Genomic DNA, 22,392 nt, shown 5'->3' with positions numbered 1-22,392 from the left:
GCTGTGGGCCTCCCTCCGCATCTGGGCTCTCACCAGCCGACTTGGGGGGCCAGGCGATGGCACAGAGAGGCGTCTGGCTGGGATTCTGCATGGATGCTGGTCTCCATTAAAAAGACCCAAAGTAGTGGCAGCGTGCTGCCTTGGCATCCTCCCCTGCGCACTCACGCTGAATCTGCCCTTTTAGTTTTTCTAAGAACAATAGACAAAAGAAAAAAAAAAAACCAAACTCAGACTTGTCCATCTTGTTCTCTGCCTTCAGCTGAAACCTTCTATGAATCAGGACCTTCTCTCCTAAGGATTAGAACTTGGCCACCATGACCCTCTCCCACGGCCCCAGCCTTTGGAATCACGTCTTGAGTGAAGCGGATCTGAAACGCATTCAGGCTGAAGCATGTTTCTGTTGAGCGGCTGCAACAGTGTCGGTCACGGTGACCTTACCTTGCTTTCAAATTAAAAAAAAAAACCCTAAAACCTTCATAATGTACCTGATTCAAAACCATTCGCACTTTAAAAACCAGAATTCAAAGTCCTTGTTTATCGAGGGGTGTCTGGCAGGCAGTGTGTACAGCAGCTCAGAAACTCTGGAGGCAAAACGGAAACTTTCATCTTTCTCCACATACGTCTGAGTTGGCTGTTTTTTTGGTTTTTTTTAGGGGGGTGGCGTATGCCAACCCAAGCCGATGAGCTATGAATGCCAGACCACGGGCTTTGAACTCACAGTGGGTTTAGCAGACCGAGGAAACTGCTAAACCCTTTCCTTGGTGCCCCGTCTGTGATTCATGTACTCATTCAACAAACATGAATGGAAGACAGCAGGATCAAGACAGTCAGCCAGATACGGGTCTCAGTTCTGCTCCAGCAGCGAGGATCTGGGGCACTTTTGGCAAATGGCTTTACTTCTCTGACACTGACTTCCTCATCAGTTAACTCCTGGATTAACAACTGCCCTCCTTCCCCAAGATCTGTGAAGCTGGAGACACAGCGTCTGGCACAGGGCAGATGCTCAATAAATTCCGGCCCCTCCTACTCGAGCGAGTCCAGAGCCGGTGCCCAGCAACACCACGCCCGCCCGCGAAGGTGCAGCCTGGGAGGGGAGGGCGGCGCATGTGAATGGACCAAACGTGGCGGAAAGGTGGCACTCTGCTGCCCAAAAGTAGGCGGGGCCAGGGGGACGAGGGCGCTCTCCCGGCAGGCGGGGGAGACTCTGGGCTGCCCCTCTCAACCTCAGGCGTGGGGATGCGGACGCACCTCAGGAAATCCAGCTGTTTCAGGAGCCCCGACTTCTCCCGCTGCAGGCTCTCCGTCACGCGGTACACTTCCCTAGGAGGAGGCAGACGGCAGAGATGAGCAGACACGCCCGGGAGCCAGGCAGGTGGGGCTGCAGCCAGACCCCCGACCCCCGAGTGGGACCCCGCCGGCCTCCCGCTGCAGAGCACGGCTCAGCGCAGGGGCTTCAGCCAGATCTCAGCCAGTCATCGCAGGGCCGCTGTCTGGAAGCCGCCATTATCCCCACTTTACAGACACAGACGGTCAAAGGTCACACGGACGACCCATGACTGGGCCAGGGTTCTAATCCAGCCCCCGGCCCCCGGCCCAAGAACGCGCCCTAGTGATGACTGCACCGCTCCCAGCTCGCACCGGAGGTCAGGGGTCAGAGTCAGCACGCTGCTCCGGACCAACCACAGAGCGAGCTGGTGCGCTTCCTCCTACCCCACGCTGGTTTACTTCGTTTTCAGGAGCCACTGAAGAATCATTTTTCCTTTCCCACCTGCCCCCAACAGCCTCTGATCTGTTCCCAGATGTCTGGAATTTCTACTGTTGGCCATTCATTTCTCTGACTTAGGATTTCTTATCTCTAGCTACAAAGCAGAGATTTAATGCTATCAAGCGTCATCCGTCCTTCGTACCACCGTGTGAGCATTTCATTCCTAGGAGTTTTGAGGGAGGGGAGAGAGATGCTGAGCGATGCGTGGGGTCGCTGGAGGGCAGTTTAGGCTGCAAGGCGGGGGCCGTGTGCGCTCTCCTTACACCTGCACCCTCCACGCGGTGCCCGGCTTGGGGGCACAGGCAGCAAACAGTGGTGGGAAGGAAGGGAGGGGAGAGGGTGGAAGGAGGGGCCAGCAGGGGTGGAGGGAGGAGGAGAGATGGAAGGGAGGAGTGGGGTAGGCGAGGAATTCGGCCCCGCTCAGAGAAGAACAGAAAAACATAAAGCAGAACTGAGTGACACTGGAAAAGGAGCCTTGCTTAACTGTACAGCTCTGCCTCCATGCTTCCTTCTGGGCTCTGCACCATGGCGCAGAGATTTTAAATGTCCCTCAGGCTTACTGCAAAGGGTCCAATGGCCCTCGAATCCAAACCACAGCATGGTTTTCCACAGGGAGCACCTTACGCCCGATAAATCTGTCATGTCCACAGGCTGTCAGGGCTGCCTGGACTGTGCACCGCCTGGGCTGGGCAGGGACGTACCCCCCGTCGATGGTCTTGCTGGGCTGGCAAGAGCAGCACCGCTGGCTGGGGCCGCGGGACTCGCCTGCCAAGCTAATTCCTTAAGAGGTATCTGCGGGTTTTTCCCCTTTATAGAACAATTATAAAGTCAATTTTCGACGGTAACAGACTGAATCAGAGTCTAAGTTCACCTGAGACAATCCTAATTAAGCAACGAAACTTCTCTGGCTCCTGAGGAGCTGCAAACTCCGAACATTTCATCCCCAATTATATTTAATTTCAACTTGAGGGAAAACAATGCATTTCCCATGATCCCTGTCGGGGACTCTGCTCTGATCAGCATCATGGGATCAGCACAGCTGCCTGTTCGCTGCCTGGTGCCCTGGGAGCCAAGGTGGCCCATGCCCAGCCCTGGGGCCCCCCGACCCCAACCCCAGGCCCTGCTTCTTTCTGGGGGCAGCCGGGAGCAGACGGCGTTCCCCTCTAAGGATGCTCACTCACTGGAGACCTAAGGGCTGGATTCTCAGACCATTTTACTGCAGGGCTAATTCCCACATCATAAGGCATTCCAGGGGCGGGTCTCCTTACACAGCACCAGCGGACCTCCGAGCTGTGCAAACACACACACGTACCTGGCATGTAGTGGTGCAAATACACCTCTGTTTGTCTAGTAGGCATACCTCTGTCTGTTTAAACACACACACATAAATATTCAGATTTTTCGTGTGTTAACAAAAAGAAAAGCATTTCTGAAAAAAAAGGACACTTGAATATTTGACTAAATGACACTTAAGGTCCTTCTAACCTAGACATTCCACAAGTTTACGTCTGGCTGATGCATGAAGTGAAAGGGGCAGAACTCGCCATTTCGTGGTAGTGACCGGTGAGAGGTTTGTGGCTGCCTGGAGGAAGTGGCTGTGGGCTGTGTTTTTATGAGAAGGAATGAAAAACAGAGCACTCTCCAAAAGATCTGCCAAGTGAAAAATGCAGGCAAACGTAGAACCGTGTGCTGCCACTTTGTGAATGAAAAATGTGTGTGTGTGTGTCCATGCACGCCTGCGTATGCAGAGGAACACTCTGGAAGGATCAAGGGGTGACGGGAGGCCGGGAGTCAGGGGAGGGGGCCAGCCTCTGAGTGTACATCCTTCTGTGCTGTTCGAATTTGTGCCTTGTCATTAACAACCTATCCAAAAGGAAAGGTAGTTAACAACACAGACAGAGGAGCTGCTTTGCAGCTGAACTCCGTCTTCCTGTTATCTCTCCTGCTTGATTGCTCCTTCTTTATCTGACTTTAAAATCTCATTCTCCTTCCCTGAGCACCTTCAGAGCACAGGAAGATTCATTTTGCCCATTGTGAATTCTAGCTAATACACGACGGAGTCTGTTTACCCAGAAGCTCCCCCTCCTGGCGCCCAGCTGCTCGGGAGCAGTGTCAGGCAGCGGGGCACTGGCAGGGAAACCTGGGCGTCAGAAGGACGGGGCTCTGACCTCGTTTTCCAGCCCTAACGAGCTGAGTGGCCGTGGGTTGGTCACTATCCCTCTCTGAGCCTCAGTTTCTTTCCTTTGTCAAATGAAGAGGAGGGTTTGAGCATGAAGGTCCCATCAGCACCGCTGGGCTGGGATCCCGCCCTGCAGAGGACAGGCTGCCCTTCTCTCCCAGCCTCCCCAGACAAGGCTGGCTCTCCTGGGCTCCAGCGCGCCCTCCGGCTGCACGAGATGCCGCCAGACAAGTCCTGAAGGTTCTGCAGTCATTTATCTCTCCCTTCTAACCCTCCTTCCCTCTTTTTCAATTTCCAGCCTCCAGAGATTGCATCTCCGGCTTGGTTAATTAAGATAAGACTTGAGAAAGAGTGCGGTCCCCACGCTGAGCCGTTACCCCGGCTCCGGTGGGTGGCCGCTCGCTTCCTTTTGCTGCTCTCCAGCCTGCAGATGTTTGCTGCTTTTAGAACTTGATTGAATTTTAAGAGCCCGAATCCTTCATTCTATTTGTAAAGGCAAACGCCTTGTTGACCTGCTCTCAACGAGGAGGAAAGGATTCTGCTTGTTTACAAGGAAATACACTGTCCTTCCCCTGGTGCCCCAAGCGTGGGGACGGCGAGGCTGGTTGTGCTTTAAGTCAACGGCTTGGGAATGCATCTGTTTTTTGGCGGGAGATATCTCACTCCAGTAAAACTCCAAACCCAAACACATCTCCCCCCTCTCCCCCTGATCAGTCCCAACCACTGCAGCACCCCACACGTGAGTCAGACAATGAACCATGCGATCTAGGCCGATGGACCAAGGTTTTGCCAACACTCAAGTCAAGGCTTTTGAACAAGGAGAGTTGTTAACATGTGGAAAACACCAAGCCTGGGTGAGTAAGACGGCTCTTCCCTCTGCAATCAGACTTCATACCCTGCCCAGCCCGGGACCAAGCCCACAGGTAAATTTTGCAGAGTGAATGCACGAGTGTATGAATGATGGCCGGTCCCCGTCCTGTGCACACACTTTCTGGAGTCAGCCACGTGTGGCCAGCACTCAGCATCCTGGGACAGTTACTGAACACCTCTGGACCTCGGTTTCCTCGTCCGTAAATCAGAGCTGATAATAAGAGTAGCTGCTACAACAGGATACTGAGAAGGTCCAATGAGATAATGTCGGACTTTCCACCCAAGTGAGGTATGCTCAGTGCCCAGTACAGTCCCCGAACTCAGTAGCTTTCAACAAACGTTTGCCACGTGACTGAGCCAATGAACGCACGGATCCACGAATGAACAGATACACTAGAGGGATTCCTCCCCCCCGGGCCTCAGAACACACTTGTTCTCAAAGCTGGATGCTCCTGAGACTCATTCCTCAGGGACCCCTCTCACTCAGGTGCAGACCCAGCCCTGGACACCGAAAGCAGCAGTTTGTCAGCAAACCGGGCTGGGAGAGACATGGGATTCCCCACTGGGCCCCCGGAGAGGAGGGCTGGTCGGGGAAAAGGACAGGCAGAGCGGAGGGAAGCTCCCAGGGCCCCACGGAACCATACACTGCCCTCGGAAGTCCCCCTGCTCCGCCCTGACCACCTCGGTCTCCCAGGTCTCCGGAGCACGACGGCCACGCGAGGTCTCTGCTCCACTCAGCTCTCCCGCAGCCCGCCTTCCACCTGTTGGCTGGACAGCGTCTGTCTAATTACATAGTGCATTTCCCCAGAATGAGACTCTGCGTGTCTCATCCATCCCGGTAACGCCTGGCACAGAGCTGGCCTGCTTACTGGTCTCAGGATCCTAGACAGAGGTTCGAGGAGCCGCAGCCCTATGTTATGAGCAAGGAGGGGGGTCGGGAGGGTAGGGGGCAGTGCTGACAGGCTCACAGCAGGGGATGGAGCCCGAGGGCAGCGCGGGGGTGCAGGGGCTGAGCTCACATCTCCTTCTCCTGGTGCAGCTGGCAGGCCTCTCGCTGCAGGCTCTCCAGCTTGCTGCTGCGCTTCCTGCAGCTCCCAGGCTGTCCGCTCCAGCTCCCGGGCCAGCTCCTGGTTTGTGAGTCTCAGCTTGGTGTTCTCGGCCCTGGTTTCCTGCTTGTCATCGCTCAGGGCGGCGCACTGGCCTTCCAGCTGGAAAGGAACCGGGGCGAGGGGTGTGCAGAGGGTGAGCACCGCCACGGGCAGGCTGGCCTGCCCCCGCCACCCCGCCACCCCAATTTCCCCGCCTGCTGGGCTGAACCTGCCCCGCGGCCCCTCACTACCTCCAGCCTCGGGGAGCTTTGTTTTCCCCTTCGTTCACACACGCACACTCTCGGAGGCAGGCGGGCTTCCAGAGCACACCTTGTCCCGTCCCTGTCTCAGCGGGGCCACCGAACAGGCCGCGGGAGCGGCGCCACCCAGAGACCGCCAGGGAAGGAAACTGCCACGTCGTCTGTGTCCCTTGCCCCGGTGGCAGAGAGCCTTATCGTCTCATCAGTGGTCTCATCGGTGGTCTTGAGATCTGACCTAACTCCCTCTTCTCCTTTATGGCAGTTTCCTTTCCTTGGTCCTCGATGGAGGCGGGAACAGGTGATGCCGTTTTCATAAAACCACCCCTCCCGGTCGTCAATCCTAAGAGTCCACCCGTTTATTCCCTTTCCTCCTCTACGCTGAGTCAGTCCAGCTCCTTGAATCCAGAGAAGCTTGGTGTCAGTAGCCAGAAACCCTGGCAACTCTTAGGAAACAGCTCAGACAGGTCAAACCAGACACACACCACTTCTCATGTCCCTGAAGCAACTGAAAACCTGTGTTTGTATCACCTCAGCTTTCCTTGGCTGGTGGTGATGCTGCGCAGCGCTTCCAGCCCTCTCACCAGAGGAAGACTCAAAGCAAGGCAAACAGACCATCACGCTGTTCAGTGCAATGAACGTGGCCAGAAGGAGGAGGAGGAAGCCGCAACAAGGAAGCTTGTATGATTCTCAAGATGCTCCTGTGTAATCAGGCGAGCAAGCAGTAACTAAGTGGGGTGGCAATCATTCAGCGGAGGGTAAGTCTAATCGGTAAGAACTTAATGCAGAAGAGTGAGGAGGAGGAAGGGAACAAGGAGCGTCTGTGCAGGGGGAGGGGAAGGCGCTGAGAGCATCTTGCTGCGGGAGAGAAACCAAACTCTACAGGTTGGGTGCTCACGGGAGTGATGCGGTCTCCAGCCTTAGCATGGGGTGTCTTCAAGCGATTTTAATGTGTCGCTAAAAACAGCCCTCTCTATTCACATGGAAGCAATGCGTCTGGGTCTGTCCAGGGCTGGATTCCTTCCAGCATCAGACAAAACAAAACAGGAGGCCAAGTGGAATCCGGGCCTCTCTGCTCTATGAGCCCTTGCTTTGGAGAGGAGGCTGCGAGCGTGAGGTGTGCCTCGGTAGTCGGTCTCCCAGCCGTGGTGGAAGGACACCACCCCACACAGTGTACCACTCAGCCCGTCTCTGGCGCTCAGGTGTCTGCCTCCATCCTGGAGGGTGACGGGAATCATCCCAAAGGACGCTGGTGCACCTTGTCCGGCACACGAGAAGACGGGATGGCCAAGCTGACCTTTGAAGAGTCTCTTCCACCTGGAGGCACCCCTGGCCATCCTGGCAGGAAGACGTGACAGTCCGCAGCCTCCCTCCAGATATCAGTGACCGTGTCCTGCCTACCTCAGCATCCCCGCCCTGCCTCACACAGGCTACAGGAAACATGTTACACTTTGGCCTTCTGGCGGCTCCTGGGCAGAATCATATGATGATACCTGCAGGAACCTCGAGGGGGAATTCTCAGGCAATTTTCCCAAGTGCAACACCTGGCATGGGAGAGGTAAAGGCTTTAACTTGGAATTACCTATAATTTCTAATGCTCTCTTTTGTATAGCTAAATGCTGCTTCTCAGATGGAAAGAAAAAGTCCTTAAGCGAATGGCAGGGAGAGCGGGCAGGAGCCAGAGCAGAGGGGGAGGAAGGGTCTGGCCCTCTGAGGACACTGGACAGGAACGTACCCGCTTCTGTTTCTGGGTCAGCTGCTCCAGCTCCTGCTCCTTGGAGAACAGCTTCTGTTCCAGCTCCTGACTGCGGGCCTGGAACCTCTCCGTGTCCTGCCAAGCCAGGAAGAGCGACACATGAGGCCCAAATGCACCTGGGATGGAGATTTTTTTCCGCCTTGACTCTGCTCAACCACAGGGCCCGCCCATCCTTTGGACCTTGAGGTCCTTCCCACAGGCTCCCGGTGTCTCACTGCCTCGCCGGCACAGAGCATTGAGGGGGCCTGTGATGATGGAGCTGGATGTGCAGGTGGTTGAATATCTCCCTCGTGGACTCACAGCGCGAGAGATGGAGAGATCCAACCAGGGGTCCAGCCTTCCCAGCTGTCCTCAACTGTAGCCCCGCCGTCCTCACGCTGTGCCAGGCGAAGCCTGTGTACCCAGGGGCTTAACAGCCTGGCCAAACACATCTTCACAGCTTCCGTGTTTATGCAAACAGCATGAATCTAAGCACTGAGGCTGAAAGGCGTTTGGGTCTCAGAGGCACCGAGGAGGGAGAAGCCGGGGCAGGAGGGGAGAGGTGGAGGTGCAGGCGTGCTCAGGCGGCCTCACTGGTGCACACCTGGCCGAAAATTTTTCTCCTCCGACCTCTTCCCATTCCCCACCCCTGGGCCTTGGCCCACCCTTTGTTCTGGACGCCCACCTCTTTCCTCAGCTACGACCTTTGACTTAGTCATGGTTTGGGTAGAGGGGGCTAAATGCCCCCCAGAGCTCAGCCCCTCTGAGCAGAAGGCCACTGGGGTAAAGGGGGTGGCTGTCCTATTTGTGGGGCCGGGGTGGGGGGAAGCTGCCGTTCTTGGAAAGCTCTGGCCGTGTCTGCAAGGGGAGGAGCTGAGTCCTGTCTGTGTGTCCGGACACAGCCGGAACGCATGGGAGCCCTAAGAAGTAAGCGGGGGCGGTCTGGAAATACCAACCCGCGTGCAGGGGCCCTGGGAGAACATGACTGGCTTTTTCCGGGAGGCATTCAGACGCCCTCTCAGTCTGGACACCTGTGATCGTAAATGGGGCTGCGGTGTGGATAATCGGAAGCAGTGTAAAATGAAAGACCGGTTCAAACCAGCCTGCACCAAGGAAGAGGGAAGGGGCCTGACAACAGCTCAGATCTGCGCTGAGAGGCAGCGGGTGACGGGGTCCCGTGTTCAAAATTCTATGCTGACTCTTAACTCCCAAGGTGATGGCCCCAGGAGGTGGGCCCCAGAACCCACGTCAGTGGGATTCGGGCCCCCATCGGAGATGCCAGGGGGCCTGCCTGTCCACCCGAGGACAGAGAGAGCGGTGGGCAGCCCGCAGCCCGGAGCAGGGCGCTCGGCAGAACCCGGCCGTGCTGGCCCACTGCCGTGGGCTTCTAGCCTCCAAAACTGTGCGAAATAAATACTAGTTGTGTATAAGCCACCGGGTTATGGTATTTTTGTCATGGCTTGGACTAAGCCAGGAGAACGCCATTTGAGACCGAAGACTTTTCTGCTGAGAACCCACTCAGTGGATAATCCAAAAACGGATCATAGAGCATTCCCTGTAGCTCTGTTTAAGGAATGTGTCCCCCAAAGGACCCTGCTTAGCCTGGAAAAGGAGGGGACGTCACTGGTTCTGACCTCCCAAGACAAACATCAGGGCTTGGGGGAAGGCGAAGGACAGGCTAGAAGCAGGGGTGTGAGTTTGACGTCTCTCCCCCGGGCATTGAGAAGGGGAGGAGTTTGCGTTGCTCTGGGAGTTAAATTCTCTAGGTGCCGAAGGGGAAGGGGGAAGCCCTGGGTCTACTGAGGGGGCTGCTGGGCATGGAGCGGGACGGGCTGGTGCGCTCGGGGGTGCCTGCCGTGTAGGTCTCGGGACCGGCCCAGGCCTGGCCCAGGCTTCAGGCTGCTCCCACTGGTAAGGTACCTTCATCCTTTTGTGCATTTATTCCTTCCTTCGTTCGCTCACTTGTTCATTCATTCATTGATTCAACACACACGCCGAGCACCTGCTGACTATGCCCCAGGCGTGGTGGAGGTGCTGCGGCTGTGTCAGTGCGTCAGATAAAGATCTCCCCCTATGGGGCTCACATGTTAGAAGGAGCAGGTGGATCATAGTCGATAAGAATAAACCAACCAGTAAATGATGCACCATGTTGAAGGTGACGACTGCCTTGGAAAAAACCAACAACGCAGAGAAACAGGAAGCCAACAGTGCGGTGGGCGGCGGGCGCCCTGCAGGCTTAGTAGGGGGAGGCGGTCCGGGCAGGTGAGGGTTCAGCCTGGCCCACAACCAGACCCCGGGACGGGCGCTCTTACCTTCAGGAGGAACTTCTCCTTCTCGCTTTTGATTTGTTGCTCCATCTCCTCATAGAGGTGCTGGATTTCTTCGTCATAAGCAGTAATTTTCCTGCCGACAGAAGCAAAGTCTGATGAGATCGACACCAAGACCCCCTTGTCCCGCGGTGGGGAGTCCCGGAGCTCCGGGAGGAGAGGGTGACCGCATCGCAGGTCAGGTCAGCCAAGGCTGCAGGGCCAGCTGACCCCAGGGGCCTGGCCGGACCCTCTCGTCCTCCTGTCTCCTGGCCGTAACTCCCCCGGCTCTAGCTTCCTGTCCTCTGCTCGGCGTCAGCAGCAGCCCACCTGCCTCTGCTACGCTCACCATCTGCTTGCCCACTGATCCCTGTGGTGTCGGCAGCACAAAGGTGTGTCGTGTTGGCTTCTTTTCTGCTTGGTTTCTTGGCTTCTCTCTTTCCCCCTTTGGATGCTGTCCCTCTGCCCAGCTCCATCAGCACCGTCTGAACTGTACTCGCCTGGAAATTGTGTGCTGAACTTTGTGTGACCCGCACTTCTCAGCAGATTTTCCAGAGGGGCACTGGTGGTGACCGCCACCACCGTCACCACACCCCTCTAAAGGAAGGGCCCCACACCTGGCCAAGGGCTCAGGCCGTCTCGGCACAGGGCGAGGCGGGTTAAATGCTGAGGGTGGTGCTGACACGTCCTCACCCCTGCTCTCAGCATCCTCTCCTCCTCTGGAGAGCCCCACAGGACAGGAAGTAAGTAGCTGGGCTCCTGCACGGAGACGGAGACAGACGTGGCTCGGGGACAAGGTCTGTGGGCCACCCCAGGGCGGCTCCTCCTTCTCTCCCGGTAACGGGTCCTCCCCCAAGTTCAAACGGAGGGACCGGGTGTTAGCACCTGAACCAGGACCGGAAGTGACTACACGTGGCTTTCCCAGGGGACTGCGTCTTCACGCCTCCTGTCCAAAGAGGGCGTATGAAAGGCCCTCGCGGCCCCTCCCTCCCCTCTTTGTCTCCTGTTACGGGGGCTCTAGGCTCCAGCAAGCAGGTGGATGGTGTGGCTCTCAAGGTCTGTTCGGAACACACAACACACACCTACCGCAAATTTCGGCACCTGCCCTTCTAAACGCAACCGCTGCCCCTCTGCGTCCTTTACTCGAGGAAACATGCTTTTATAATTGAGGAAAGAGCCCTGGTTCTCAGTTCTAAGAAGTACTAGGGAGATTCTGAAGAACACACCAAGGATGGGAAAGCATTCATTCCTCAGAGCCTTCCACCCTTCAAATACACACCTCCTGTATCTTGATGTCCCCCGGGACTCTGGTCCGGCGCCCTCCCTGCTGCCCGAGGCTGCCCGCAGCCCACCGCCTGCCCTTCCTCACTCGCTGCCTGTTGGGGGAGCACTGACAACCACACGCACAGACTGCCATTTTGATTGGCATCCTTCCAGTCCTACAGAAACCACAAAACCGACCCAAACACAGGAACTGGTGTGGGTCTCCGTGGTCCAGGTCACTCACCTGTCTTTGCTCCCTTTCTTGGTTGGACCCCCAAGACCACCAGCCTGACTTAGAGTGAATATGACATTGGCCCAGGGAATGCTGAGCGAGAGAGGACAGCTCTCCAAGACCCCAAGAGCGGAGGCTCTGTGTTCACCACTGGGTTCCCCGTCCCCAGAGTAACACGTGTCTTTTTGGCTAAGAGTGAGAAATCTTGTCTTGGTAAATGACAAATGTTTGGACTGTCACTTTGGTTCTTAGCTAACCCATAACAACTACAAGGAAATCGTGGCAAGAAATAGGGAGTGAAGTCACCTGCTGTGGAACAGGGCCACCCCAGGGACACAAATGAATACGTTTTCATGAAAATTCCAGAAAGAAAGATGGTCTTCCCTTGGTCCCTGGACTTCTCTTCCTGTGTGCAAAGAAATTCAGATGCTAGATGCAAATGGTACTGAGGAAAACTTTAGAGACAGTGATTCCAGCCACATGGGTACCAGAGAACTAATAAAGGGAGATGAGAAAAACTTAAAAATGGATTTGGTGCTGTTAAAGCAATACTAATTACAGCCATTCATATGAGCTGTTTACCATTCAGGCCTAATAACCACGCAGGGCATTCATTTTACACTATCATTAAATGTGTTATATTAACTTGAAATTTTATTTAATTAAATTAATAAACTCTATGCTTTTTGTGCTCACATGTCAGTTTGTTGTCGTGAAGTCAGTAACTTTGCAAATTGCTCAAAACAAAACAAAAAAGAAATAGAGGAAAGATAGATGGATCTTCTGAAGGGAACCTTCCCCCAGCCCTCACCACAAAGGATGTGCCCGCCGCCAAGAGGCCCTGGGACCCCGGTGGGCGTCCAGCATCCTGGACCCCAGCGGACTCAGACACGGAACCCACACTTTGGAAATGCTTTTGAACAAAGCTGGCCTCCTGCCAAGGCCCAAGTGACTACAGAGGGTGAGCCCTGACTCAGGGCTGGACACCTGAGCCCCGGGAATAGGAACGTGAAGGCCCTATGCACACCCCTCGCATCACTGAACCAGCTCAGGGGGCAGGAGACCGGGGTTCTGATCCCAGAGCCGGCTCATTTCCTCCATGCGACCTTGGGTAAGTGCTCCGACCTCCTGCGACCCCAGGGGCTGGAGTTCCCTCCGGCCTCGTTGCAATGATGAACGGGAGGGCAAAGCGGTGGGAGCCACGAAGCCTAAGCACATGTCAGGTCTGATTTACCGTCGTAATTGCTGTCAGGGGCTGCGGCGGGCTGGGGGCCGGCCCCCCACAAAGGAGGACGGTCTTGGTTTCGAGGAGAAAAGGCTGCTGGGTTTGGAAAGGGTCAGAGACCATCAGGAAGATGAAGAACGGAAAGCCTGGTCAACACCACCTCCCGATGGAGCAACCCATCCACGGCGCATCCCCAGGTGAGCAGGAGCTGCGGCGCCAGCAGCCTGCCCGCCGGGAGCCCCGCAGCGGCCGTGGGAACAGGCCCCGGGGGAGACTCGGGAGAGAGCCCGGCGCCGGGCGCCCCGCGTCCTGCCCCTGAAGGAAGGAGGCGGCCCGTTATGTTTGCTCATTAACCACCCCTTGTGGCCACCGTCTCTGAAACCACTCGTGCGGCCTGATGTGCGCAAACAGACTTCGGGGTCTTCTTCCAAGAGAACTTCCCCATCAATCCCAGCGCACTGCCCCCCACCCCAGACCTCCGAGGACACCACACGTCTTTGCCGGAACATTTCATTTTAAAGTCCTGAACAGTGGTTTCTTTTGGGTTTATGCTGTCGCAACTAGGTTGTGAACACTCAGACATTATGTCACCCACGGGGCCTGTGCTCAAACTGTTAAGGCTGCAAATCTGTAGGAAATACAGCTAACTAAGGCTTTGGCTACCAAACTCAGAAGACCATGGACCACATTGGGGGAATACCGGATTCCAGGGGAATTCAAAACCTGCAGGGTTGGAAAGCTTGCCTGATCCAGCCACCTATTTTTCCAGTGTTAAATCCTTGCTACCATATCCCCACCAAGTATTCACCCAAACTGGGTTAGAACGGCCCCAGTGGCAGGGAATGCTGGGTCTCTAAGCAGTTCTTTCTTCTATGGAATATTCTGCCCCATAGAAATATGTCCTTTCTATGACCTTGTGCATCTTCTGCAGATATTTTAAAACAGTGTTAAGACTTGAAGGAGTCGCCTTGAGTTGAGGCCACGCCTCTCCATTTCCGCCAGCCACAGTCTTACGTGGAATTTGTCCTCTATGTAAGTCCTTTCACCGTCGTCCCCTTTACTCTTCCTCTGAATGGGCTCTAATTTAGCCTTCTCAGTCCACGCAGCCCCACACTGAATGCCCAGTCTGATTGAGTCTGATTGGTGCAGGTGGGAGCTGGATGACTGCTCTCCTGATCCGGACGCCACGTATCTAGTCATGCAGCCCAGAAGCACATTCACTTTTCTTGGCAGCCACACTACAGTGGATGAATGCCGAGCCTGTTTGTCAGCTGAAACCTCTAAACCTTATGGCTGTGTGCTTGTTTTTGTTTTAAAGATGGTACCACTGAATCCTCTCCCTCCCACCTTGTGTTTCTGCCACTGGCGTTTTGGATTTTGGCAAGGTCTCAAATGTAATTCTGTTAGATTTTATGTTTGTTTAGATTCAGTCCATCTTTCTAGATTGTCACTATCTTAATGGGTCCCAACTGGTTGCTCAGTGACCTTCCAAGCTGTGTTGATACTTTGAATGTTCAATCATAATGTAAGCCAAATAATCCACAATGTCGGTTTTGATTATTTATCTGAGAGTTACTTAGAGGAACATTTTTAAAAATATACAAATTACTGGTTTCTAGTTTTATTGTATTATTGTAAGAGAATATATTGGTAAGGAATTTACTTTTTGAAATCTATTAGCCTTTCCTTTGTAGCCCCATATGATCAGTTTTTACATAAGTTCTATGAGAAGAATGTCTCATAGAACCACTCCACAGTCATCTATTAAGTCAAGCTTGCTGGTTGATGTTTCAAATACTTTGTATATTTAATCTGCTTTTTGCTAGACGAATGTCAAATTTGAGATAAGTTTGCTAAAGTCTTCTAAAGTTTTGTCTTTATCAATTTTCCTTTTGCTTTTCCAAGTTTCTGCTTTATGTATTTTGTTGCTATGTTGTTTGGTACATAAGGGTTTGTATCTGTTATATCTTCTTTAGGGATGGAACTTTTTTTTATTACTACAAAATATTTTCTCTCATCTCCCTTTATTCATGCCATTAATAAAAATGTTGAACAAGACAAGGAGAACAATCTATAACAAAGCTCTCTGAGCTACTAATTAATAACATGTGGGCATAAATATGCAATCTGTCTTCTACTAGCCATTCTCAAAACACTCTGCTCCTCCAGGGATGTGTTTAATTATTTCATTCTATGCCATCTGTGCCCAGTTATTTTGAGCAACAGAGGAAGGAGGAGACAAAGAAGAGAGAGAGAAAAGAGAGGGAGGGAAAGAAACATGAGTTCTCAGGGGGACAGAGGACAGACGTATGAGGAGCCAGGGAGAGTAGGTAATAGTCATGATCACGACTATTTACCCTCTCCTTTCTGTCTCCCTGTAATGGCTGGATAGCCCCTCTTGCAGAGTCCAGGGTGGTCTAGGCCATAATCCCCTGCTGACAGCTACAGCTGGCTTAGAGTTCATGAGACTCAGAGTGACAAAGCCTCTGTTCAAATCCTGGTTCTGACACTGATAAGCTTTCTGGCCTTGGACAAGCCATCTTATGTCAGCGAGCCTGAGGTTTTCTGCATCTGGAAAATCAGGTGGTAACATCTATGTCAGAAAGAAGTCACCAGGACTAAGTCAGATAATGCTTGTCCAGCGTGACAGGGAGCAGAGAGACTGCATCTACTACATTCTAATTAAATAAGTTCTCTGATCCTCCAGAGGCCTGGGGATCCCATTTTGAAAGTTGTTTCTCTAAAATTCCTTCAGATTTCAGCCAAGAGGCAAGTAGAAACTGAAGGAAAATCACGCAGCTGTCTGGTGTGTGCAGGGATGTGTGCAGAAGCAGGGAGGCAGGAGGGACAGAAGACGTGGGACGGACACAGAGGGGTGGCTCAGGAGAGAAGGCTGTGTGGAGAGAGATCCATTGGGTAGCCACCAACATTACAAAGTACTGATTAAATTCTTCGTAAAGCCACATTTGGGGTAAAACAATTTGGACTTCCAGAATGGTCTCTGCACACCAGGAATTGAGCATTTATGAACTTCAAGTCCACGCTGAAGTGGCACAGAGGAAAGGAACAGGCAGAAGAAGCCACACACCATGAAGCAGGCCCTTTCCAAGCTCCAGCTGACACAATTCTGTGACCTGTGACTGCAGGGCTCTGGCTGAGGCAGGAAGCGGGAGAAGGCCCCCTGCTGCGATGGTGGGGAGGGTGTAGGGTCCTCAGGGGAAAAGCTAAGAAAGGCTGAGTCCAGAAGAGGGAGATTTTCCGCAGTTTCCTTGCCAAAGGACAACACTTTGGTACTGAGGATGCTGCTCGGGAAGTGATGGGTCTGAAAGGGTGGGGCCCCCTGAGCGCCAGGCTGAGATGCCCAGGTCCCAGCTCGAGGATGCTGTACCATCCAGGGCGTCTGAGTTCAGAAGATGCGCCTCTCTGAAGGATGACTGTGTGTGTGTGTGTGTGTGTGTGTGTGTGTGTTTGTGTGCGCGCGCATGGGCTGTGCACGTGAACAGGAACAGAGGGACTGAAGAGTTATGGATGGGACATGTGGGAAGGAAGGAGGGCTGAGAATAGTGATTCTCAGGTAATTACAAGGCTTACATTCCGAGAGGCCTTCAGAGATAATTTGCAGGGAGCAAGAACTGACCCTGCCAGCCTCCCACAGGCGCGGGAAATCAATTAACCTTCACAGAGTGCACTGTGCCCAGAGAGCTGAGGTACCAGCTGGAGGACGGCGTTAACACTCAGCACCACTGGGGTTCCAGCTCACGGCACACAGGCCAAGGCCTTCCTGCTACAGAATATTACTCGGTCAACATATTTTTCTCCTGTTTCCTCTCTGCTTTGCCTTTGATTAGGAACAAAGGATCTCAGAAAGTCACCTGGTCCAGCTTCTAGGCTCCAGACAGGATATGCTGAAATTATTCCAGGAAAAATGTAGCGTCTTCTCCCTAAATGAAGGTGGAGTCTTGACCTTGGACAGAACAAATGGCCATTTGTCTACATTTTAGATAAATTTCAGGAGATGGAACTCAAGACAGAAGTCCAAAATGGCCACTGGCCTTGGAGAATTGTTGCTCTGGTTTTCTGAGTTTCTGTGTGGATGGGTAGTGGGCTGGCCTGCCTAGCTCTGGTCTGCAGAGTCTGGTGAAAGGCAGATGCAGATAGAGGAAGGGTCTCCCTCCCATCACAGACTGCGTGCTTGAAAGCCTCCTGTGTCCCACGGGAAGGGAATGAGGGCCGAGGCAGCAAAGTGGCCAGTCTGTGGTCAGCCAGGTTCCCGGGCCAGGGTAGGGGGAGAATCCAGGCCTCGATCCAGTCGCGTGTCCATCTGCAATACCACACTGTCCTCCCAGCATCCTCGATTTAAAGCTGCCAATGCCAAACGTCTGTGTTTAGGATTGCAGTGATCCAAGTTCCATCTGGGGTCTGTCCATCATGGCACGAGCATGGACTGGGGCGAGGACTGGGGCCGACCGACTGTACCGCCGGACGGAGAGGGCCACGATCATGGGGGACTGACCCTTTTCCTGTGTCTCCCCTATCCCTGCCCCTCATCCTCTGATCACAGAGTGAAGACCCCGGACCAGAAACATCTCAATGAGTCTGCTATTTGCCAGAGAAGAAAACGGAAGCAAGTTCAGCCTGCGCCAGCTTTGCAGTTGGGATGAGGCCAGTAGGAGGGACTCAGACTCAACACTGCCCCTTGCCTCCTTCTCCAGGTAACTGCAGGATCCGGCAGCAGAAGGAAGCTCTTACTAGAAAAATCCACTTGGGATTTTATTGTTCCCCCGAAATCAGTCTCTCTCAGTCTGTCTAATGCCTCTCTGTCCCCGTCTCTGCCTGTCTGCCTGTCTCTCTCTCTCACACGCGCATGTGATTAGAGTAAAGCTGAACGAAGTTGGGAGGGTCTAGCTCAGTGGTAGAGTGTGTGCTTAGCATGCACAAGGTCCTGGGTTCAATCCCCAGTCCCTCCATTAAAAAAATAAGAACAAAATAATTAAATAAACCTAATTACCCGCCCCCGACCCAAACACACACACACACACACACACACACACACAGAAACCTGAAGTACAGCTGAATGAAAGGAAAACATAAGACTTTGTAGAAAATTCTGCAAAGGTTGTAAAATCGCCAATTGGATTTTCAAGATGGATGGTTTCTCCCTAATTAGATTTTGCTGCCGTGTATAAACCAGCTTTGCAGCTTTATCCTGTCCTATAAAGCAAACCATTTTTCACTAGTCAGGTTTACACATCATGTCCACGCCGCCAACAGCGCACAGAGCCCTCGCCTTTCACTCTGCTCGCGGGGCGATGTTAACAACGCGCTTCGGCTTCAGGTAATAACATGCCAATTAAAAAACACATGTGCGTGGCTGAGCCACAGCCTCACCAACCCGCACCGAGAACCTCGTGTTTCCATGCCAAGAGCAGGTGCACAGTTATAGGCTGGAAGGGCCCCTGGGAGTGCCCCTTGCAGGCTGACACCTTCTGGAAGAAGAAGCCAGTGGGGCAGCCTTTCTCCGCGCGCGCGTGGTCTGGGGCCCGCCTGCATCAGAAGCCCTGGGGACGCGCACTAAGATGCACGTTCCTGGGTCCCTCCCCAGGCACACTGACGTAGACTCCCTCGGGGAGGGACCTGGGAATCCACCTTCCACGCGAGGCTCCCTGCTCATCCTGAAGCAAGCCGACATTCAAGGACCATGCAGCGAAGGCTCGCCACAAATGTCATCCCCACGATGCTCCCACCGCTGCCCGACCCGGCGGCAAGGTGAGGGAGCGATGCCCCTCCCACAGCACCGAACACCAGCCCTCGGGCTCTGTCGGGTCCCGGGTGTCACAGCTGGGGCCGTCTGTCAGGCTGGAAGACGCAGCCTGGTCTGGACACCCGCTTGGAGCTGAGGGAAGTCAGTGTGGACAGAAAGCTGCAGGACAGCGGCAGGGCAGGGGCTGGAATTGAAGGGCCCCTCCTGCTCCTGAGAAACGGCCTGAGGCCCGAATCAGCTGGACAGACTGTGCAGACGAGGAACCGACTCCAATGAGGGTGTGGGGGGCGCTGCCAGGTTTGTCAAGGCCAAGGTGGTCCAGGCGGCTAGGGTGGTGGTCCAGGCTACTGAGCGGCCGAGGACTAAGCCGGGCCTGCCTCTGATCTAGAAAGCGCTTTTCTCCAGAGTGCTCAGAGCTCCCAGGCAGCCTGATCCATCCTGACCCCCACCCTCGGGGTTATTGTCTTGGTGAGGAACTCAATCAGGTCGCCTTCTCCAGCAGATCCCGACTCTGGTCGGAAGTCAGAATCTCTCGGGATATTTTATAAACGCAGACTTCAAGCCCCACCCCCAGACCAAGGCAACAACGGGGCCGTCCCGGGGTGGGGCCCCAGCATCCCCCGGCGAGTCTGGTCAAAGGTCCGACTCTCCAGACAGCATGGTTTTGCATCCAGAGAGCTCAAGCTTGTCTTTCCAGACGAAGGTGACGGGGAGGGTGGTTTCTCTGGCAAAGGAATTCCTAATTCTGAGGGTCAGTTCTTCCTCACGTCGCACTACGTCTCTCATCGTAAAAGGTCAGGTTCTCCGAGCTTCTGCGTGGTGGACTCAGAGAAGTGTGGCACGGGTGCAATCTGACCCTCTCCTCCTGGGGGGATGTGGGGGTGCTGAGGGAATGTGCCCACTCCGGAGCGGCCGCAGGGGAGCTGGACTTTAGCCCAAGGTCTGTGCATTTGACCTTGACCCAGGAGGCCATAGCTGCTTCCCAGTGGACACGCACCAGAGTCAACACTGACCCAGATGCCAACGCAAATCTGAGATTTTCTCAACCCTCTGTCCCAAAGGACAAGAGGGTGGAGGCTGGATGGTCCTAGACTTGCCTCCTTCCCCTGCTCCCGAAACGCAGGGTAAGAAAAGAAAATCCACAGCAGTGAGGGAAGGCCCCGGGCCATTTCTGACACCGCCCCGGAGCCTGGGTCTCCTGACATCAGCCTCGAGATGTCAGCCCCAAGCATGCGACCCGCTGCGTCCTCCTCCCTCCCAGAGCCTGGAGGTGACCCTGGGGGAAGCTGAGGGGACCTTACTAACAGCCATGAAACTAACTCTGAGGGGGCAGGGGAGCCGGGGACAGGACTGCCCCCAGGTCAGTGGCATCTCTCTGGGTCCTGTGGGAGAAGAAGGTGTGTGGTTTGGAAAAGGAGGAGGGAGCCTGGGTGCTGCTGCCAGTGGCAACGCTGCCTCAAGTCTCAACAGCATGGATTTCCCGGTCAGCTTCGCGGCGGAATCTTGACGGCTCTGCCCATCGGTCTGATCACAAACTCCTCAAAGATGGTGACTCTGTGTTCTGTTGGCTGAACTCAGCCTGGCACAGAGCAAGTACCCCTTCCGTGCGAGGTGCAGCCCTACGTGGACCGTCCTCCTGGGGCCCAGCCCTGGGCGGGTCGCAGCCGCCCTGCCTCGTCACCCTCCCTAGGCCAGCATGGATTCCCTGACGGAGTGGCCCTGGCACTGAAAGGCCAGCTTGTGGAGGCGCCTGGGTGACGCGTGGAGAGTCCTCAGGACTCCCCCGACTCCAGCCCGATCAGACCCTTCCGCAGACCGTCCTTTCTCTCCCCTCCCCGCCAGACCGCGCCCCTCCCACAAACAAGCCCAAACCCCCAGACCTGTCTCCTAGGAGATGCCCCAGAATCACACAGCCTCACCCTGGGTCACCCAGAAAGCCTCCTACTCAAACCCTCTGCGCCCTGTTGGGGTTTCTGGTTTCTTGTCTGACCTCGGAGCTGCAAGGACTTCTAAGGGTATGTGGTCCAGGTGTAACCCAGGAGCAGGAGGTGACCACTCTGTTTTTTTTCCCTTTAACAGAAGAGAACATAGAGACACTACTCTGCTGTACACCTGACTCTAGTGCTGTCAAGCGACTGCACTTCAATAAAAAATAAGAATTAAAAAATTTAAAAATAAAAAAATTTTAAATAAATAAAAAAAAAAACTACCTGAAAACCTCAGAGCCGGTCACCCGGAAAGAGCGTGAGCACGTTTCCTGGGCCTTGTCTCAGTTACTCGCACGTGTACGTGTGTGGGAGCAGCAAAGCCAAGTGCATCTCTTCTGGTGAGTCACAATCAGAAAGCTTGAAAAATCCCGTTCTCTCCCCCTGCCAGCAAGGAAACAGGTGCACAGAGAGGTAAGGCAAGTTGCCCGAGTCACACAGCTGGCCAGTGGCAGGGCCTGGGGAGGGGACCTCGGGGTGCTCCTGCCTCCTGTTTCAGGGCTCCGCCCGTGGCTACAGGTCTCGGGTTCTGCACCAGAGGACACTCGGGAAAGGGGCTGCCGGAGAGCTCAGCGAGCCCCGGATCCCACCAGAGCCCCCCACCCGGGAGGGGGCCTCGTCAGCTGGCCCGGGGCAGGTGCAGCCGGCAGGGGTGCCTGCGGAGGGTGGGTGCAGAGAGCTGGGGGTCTTGGCTGAGCTAGTCTTGCCCATGCAGCCAAGAGTGACCTTGACTTCCATCTCAGGAACGTTCAAACCATCATTGAATTGGGATGGAAGCACGAACAAAGGCCACTTAGAGATGGACGGAAGGGCTGAGGGTCTCTCCCTGCGGGAGTGCAGGTCAGCAGGGGCGCTCCCTGCAGGTAGGGTTCTGGGCCACAGGCCACAGTGACCCTCACCTCCTTAGTCAGCAAGGGAAGCGTCCCCTCTGGGGGTGCCGCCTGGCTTTCACTGTGGCTCCTCGGGGCGACCATTGTTGGGGTCTGAGGGGAGGGTGGTGAGGGGCAGAACTTCATCCAGCCCCTCATTTTACAGGTGGGAAAATCAAGGCTCAGAGAGGCCCGGAGACCAGAGCGAGGTCACAGAGCCAGTGGGTAGGAAAGCTGCCGATGACTCAAACCCAGATCTCCCGATTCCCAGCCCCCATTTCTCACGTCCACACAGGAGGCCCCTGGACACCTTGTTAAAATGCAGAGTCAATGGGGCTGGGGCAAGGCCTGCCACTCCGCATTCCCCAGAAGCTTCCTGCTGGTCCCCAGGCTGGACTTTGGTAGCAAAGCTCTACATCATGCTGTCTGGAAGGATAAAGGGGTCCTTAAGCTTCACCCCAAATGCTCCACATCAGCCAGGCAGATCCTCCACGACTCACAAACATCCCCACTTAAAACAGTGATAAACATGACGACCTTAACATTCACCGAATACGTGCGGTGGGCCAACGCTGTTCCGAATGCTGACACGCGTCATCACATCTAGTCCTCGCATCTCTCCGAGACGGACGCTGTTCCCATCCCTGTCTGACAGATGAGGAGGCTGTGGCTCAGAGAGGTTAAGTAACTGGGCCGACGTCACACAGCTGGTTAGTAGCAGAGCTAAGACTGAAACTCGGCTCCGTCTGAGTCCTGGCTTACTTGGTGGAAGACTCGCTAGAGCATACTCTCAACCCCTCCTCCCGCCGGGCCTCGGGAGGCCCTCCCCACAGTCCCTAACACTCCTCTCGCCAGAC

General features: G+C 54.7%; 1 protein-coding gene across 1 annotated transcript in view; it reads right to left on the bottom strand.

Annotated features, from left to right (window-relative positions):
- Positions 1-22,392, bottom strand: part of CRACR2A (calcium release activated channel regulator 2A) — a 96,192-nt gene that overhangs the window by 27,706 nt on the left and 46,094 nt on the right. The window contains 5 exon segments of the mRNA XM_032473054.1: positions 1,249-1,320; positions 5,834-5,883; positions 5,885-6,022; positions 7,895-7,990; positions 10,207-10,297. Coding sequence (XP_032328945.1) covers positions 1,249-1,320; positions 5,834-5,883; positions 5,885-6,022; positions 7,895-7,990; positions 10,207-10,297 — 447 coding nt within the window.

The sequence above is a fragment of the Camelus ferus genome, chromosome 34 (genome assembly GCF_009834535.1).
Source record: "Camelus ferus isolate YT-003-E chromosome 34, BCGSAC_Cfer_1.0, whole genome shotgun sequence".
Taxonomy (NCBI): Eukaryota; Metazoa; Chordata; class Mammalia; order Artiodactyla; family Camelidae; genus Camelus; species Camelus ferus.
Note: the sequence above shows the minus strand (reverse complement) of the source record. Positions and strands in the feature narration are given on the sequence as shown.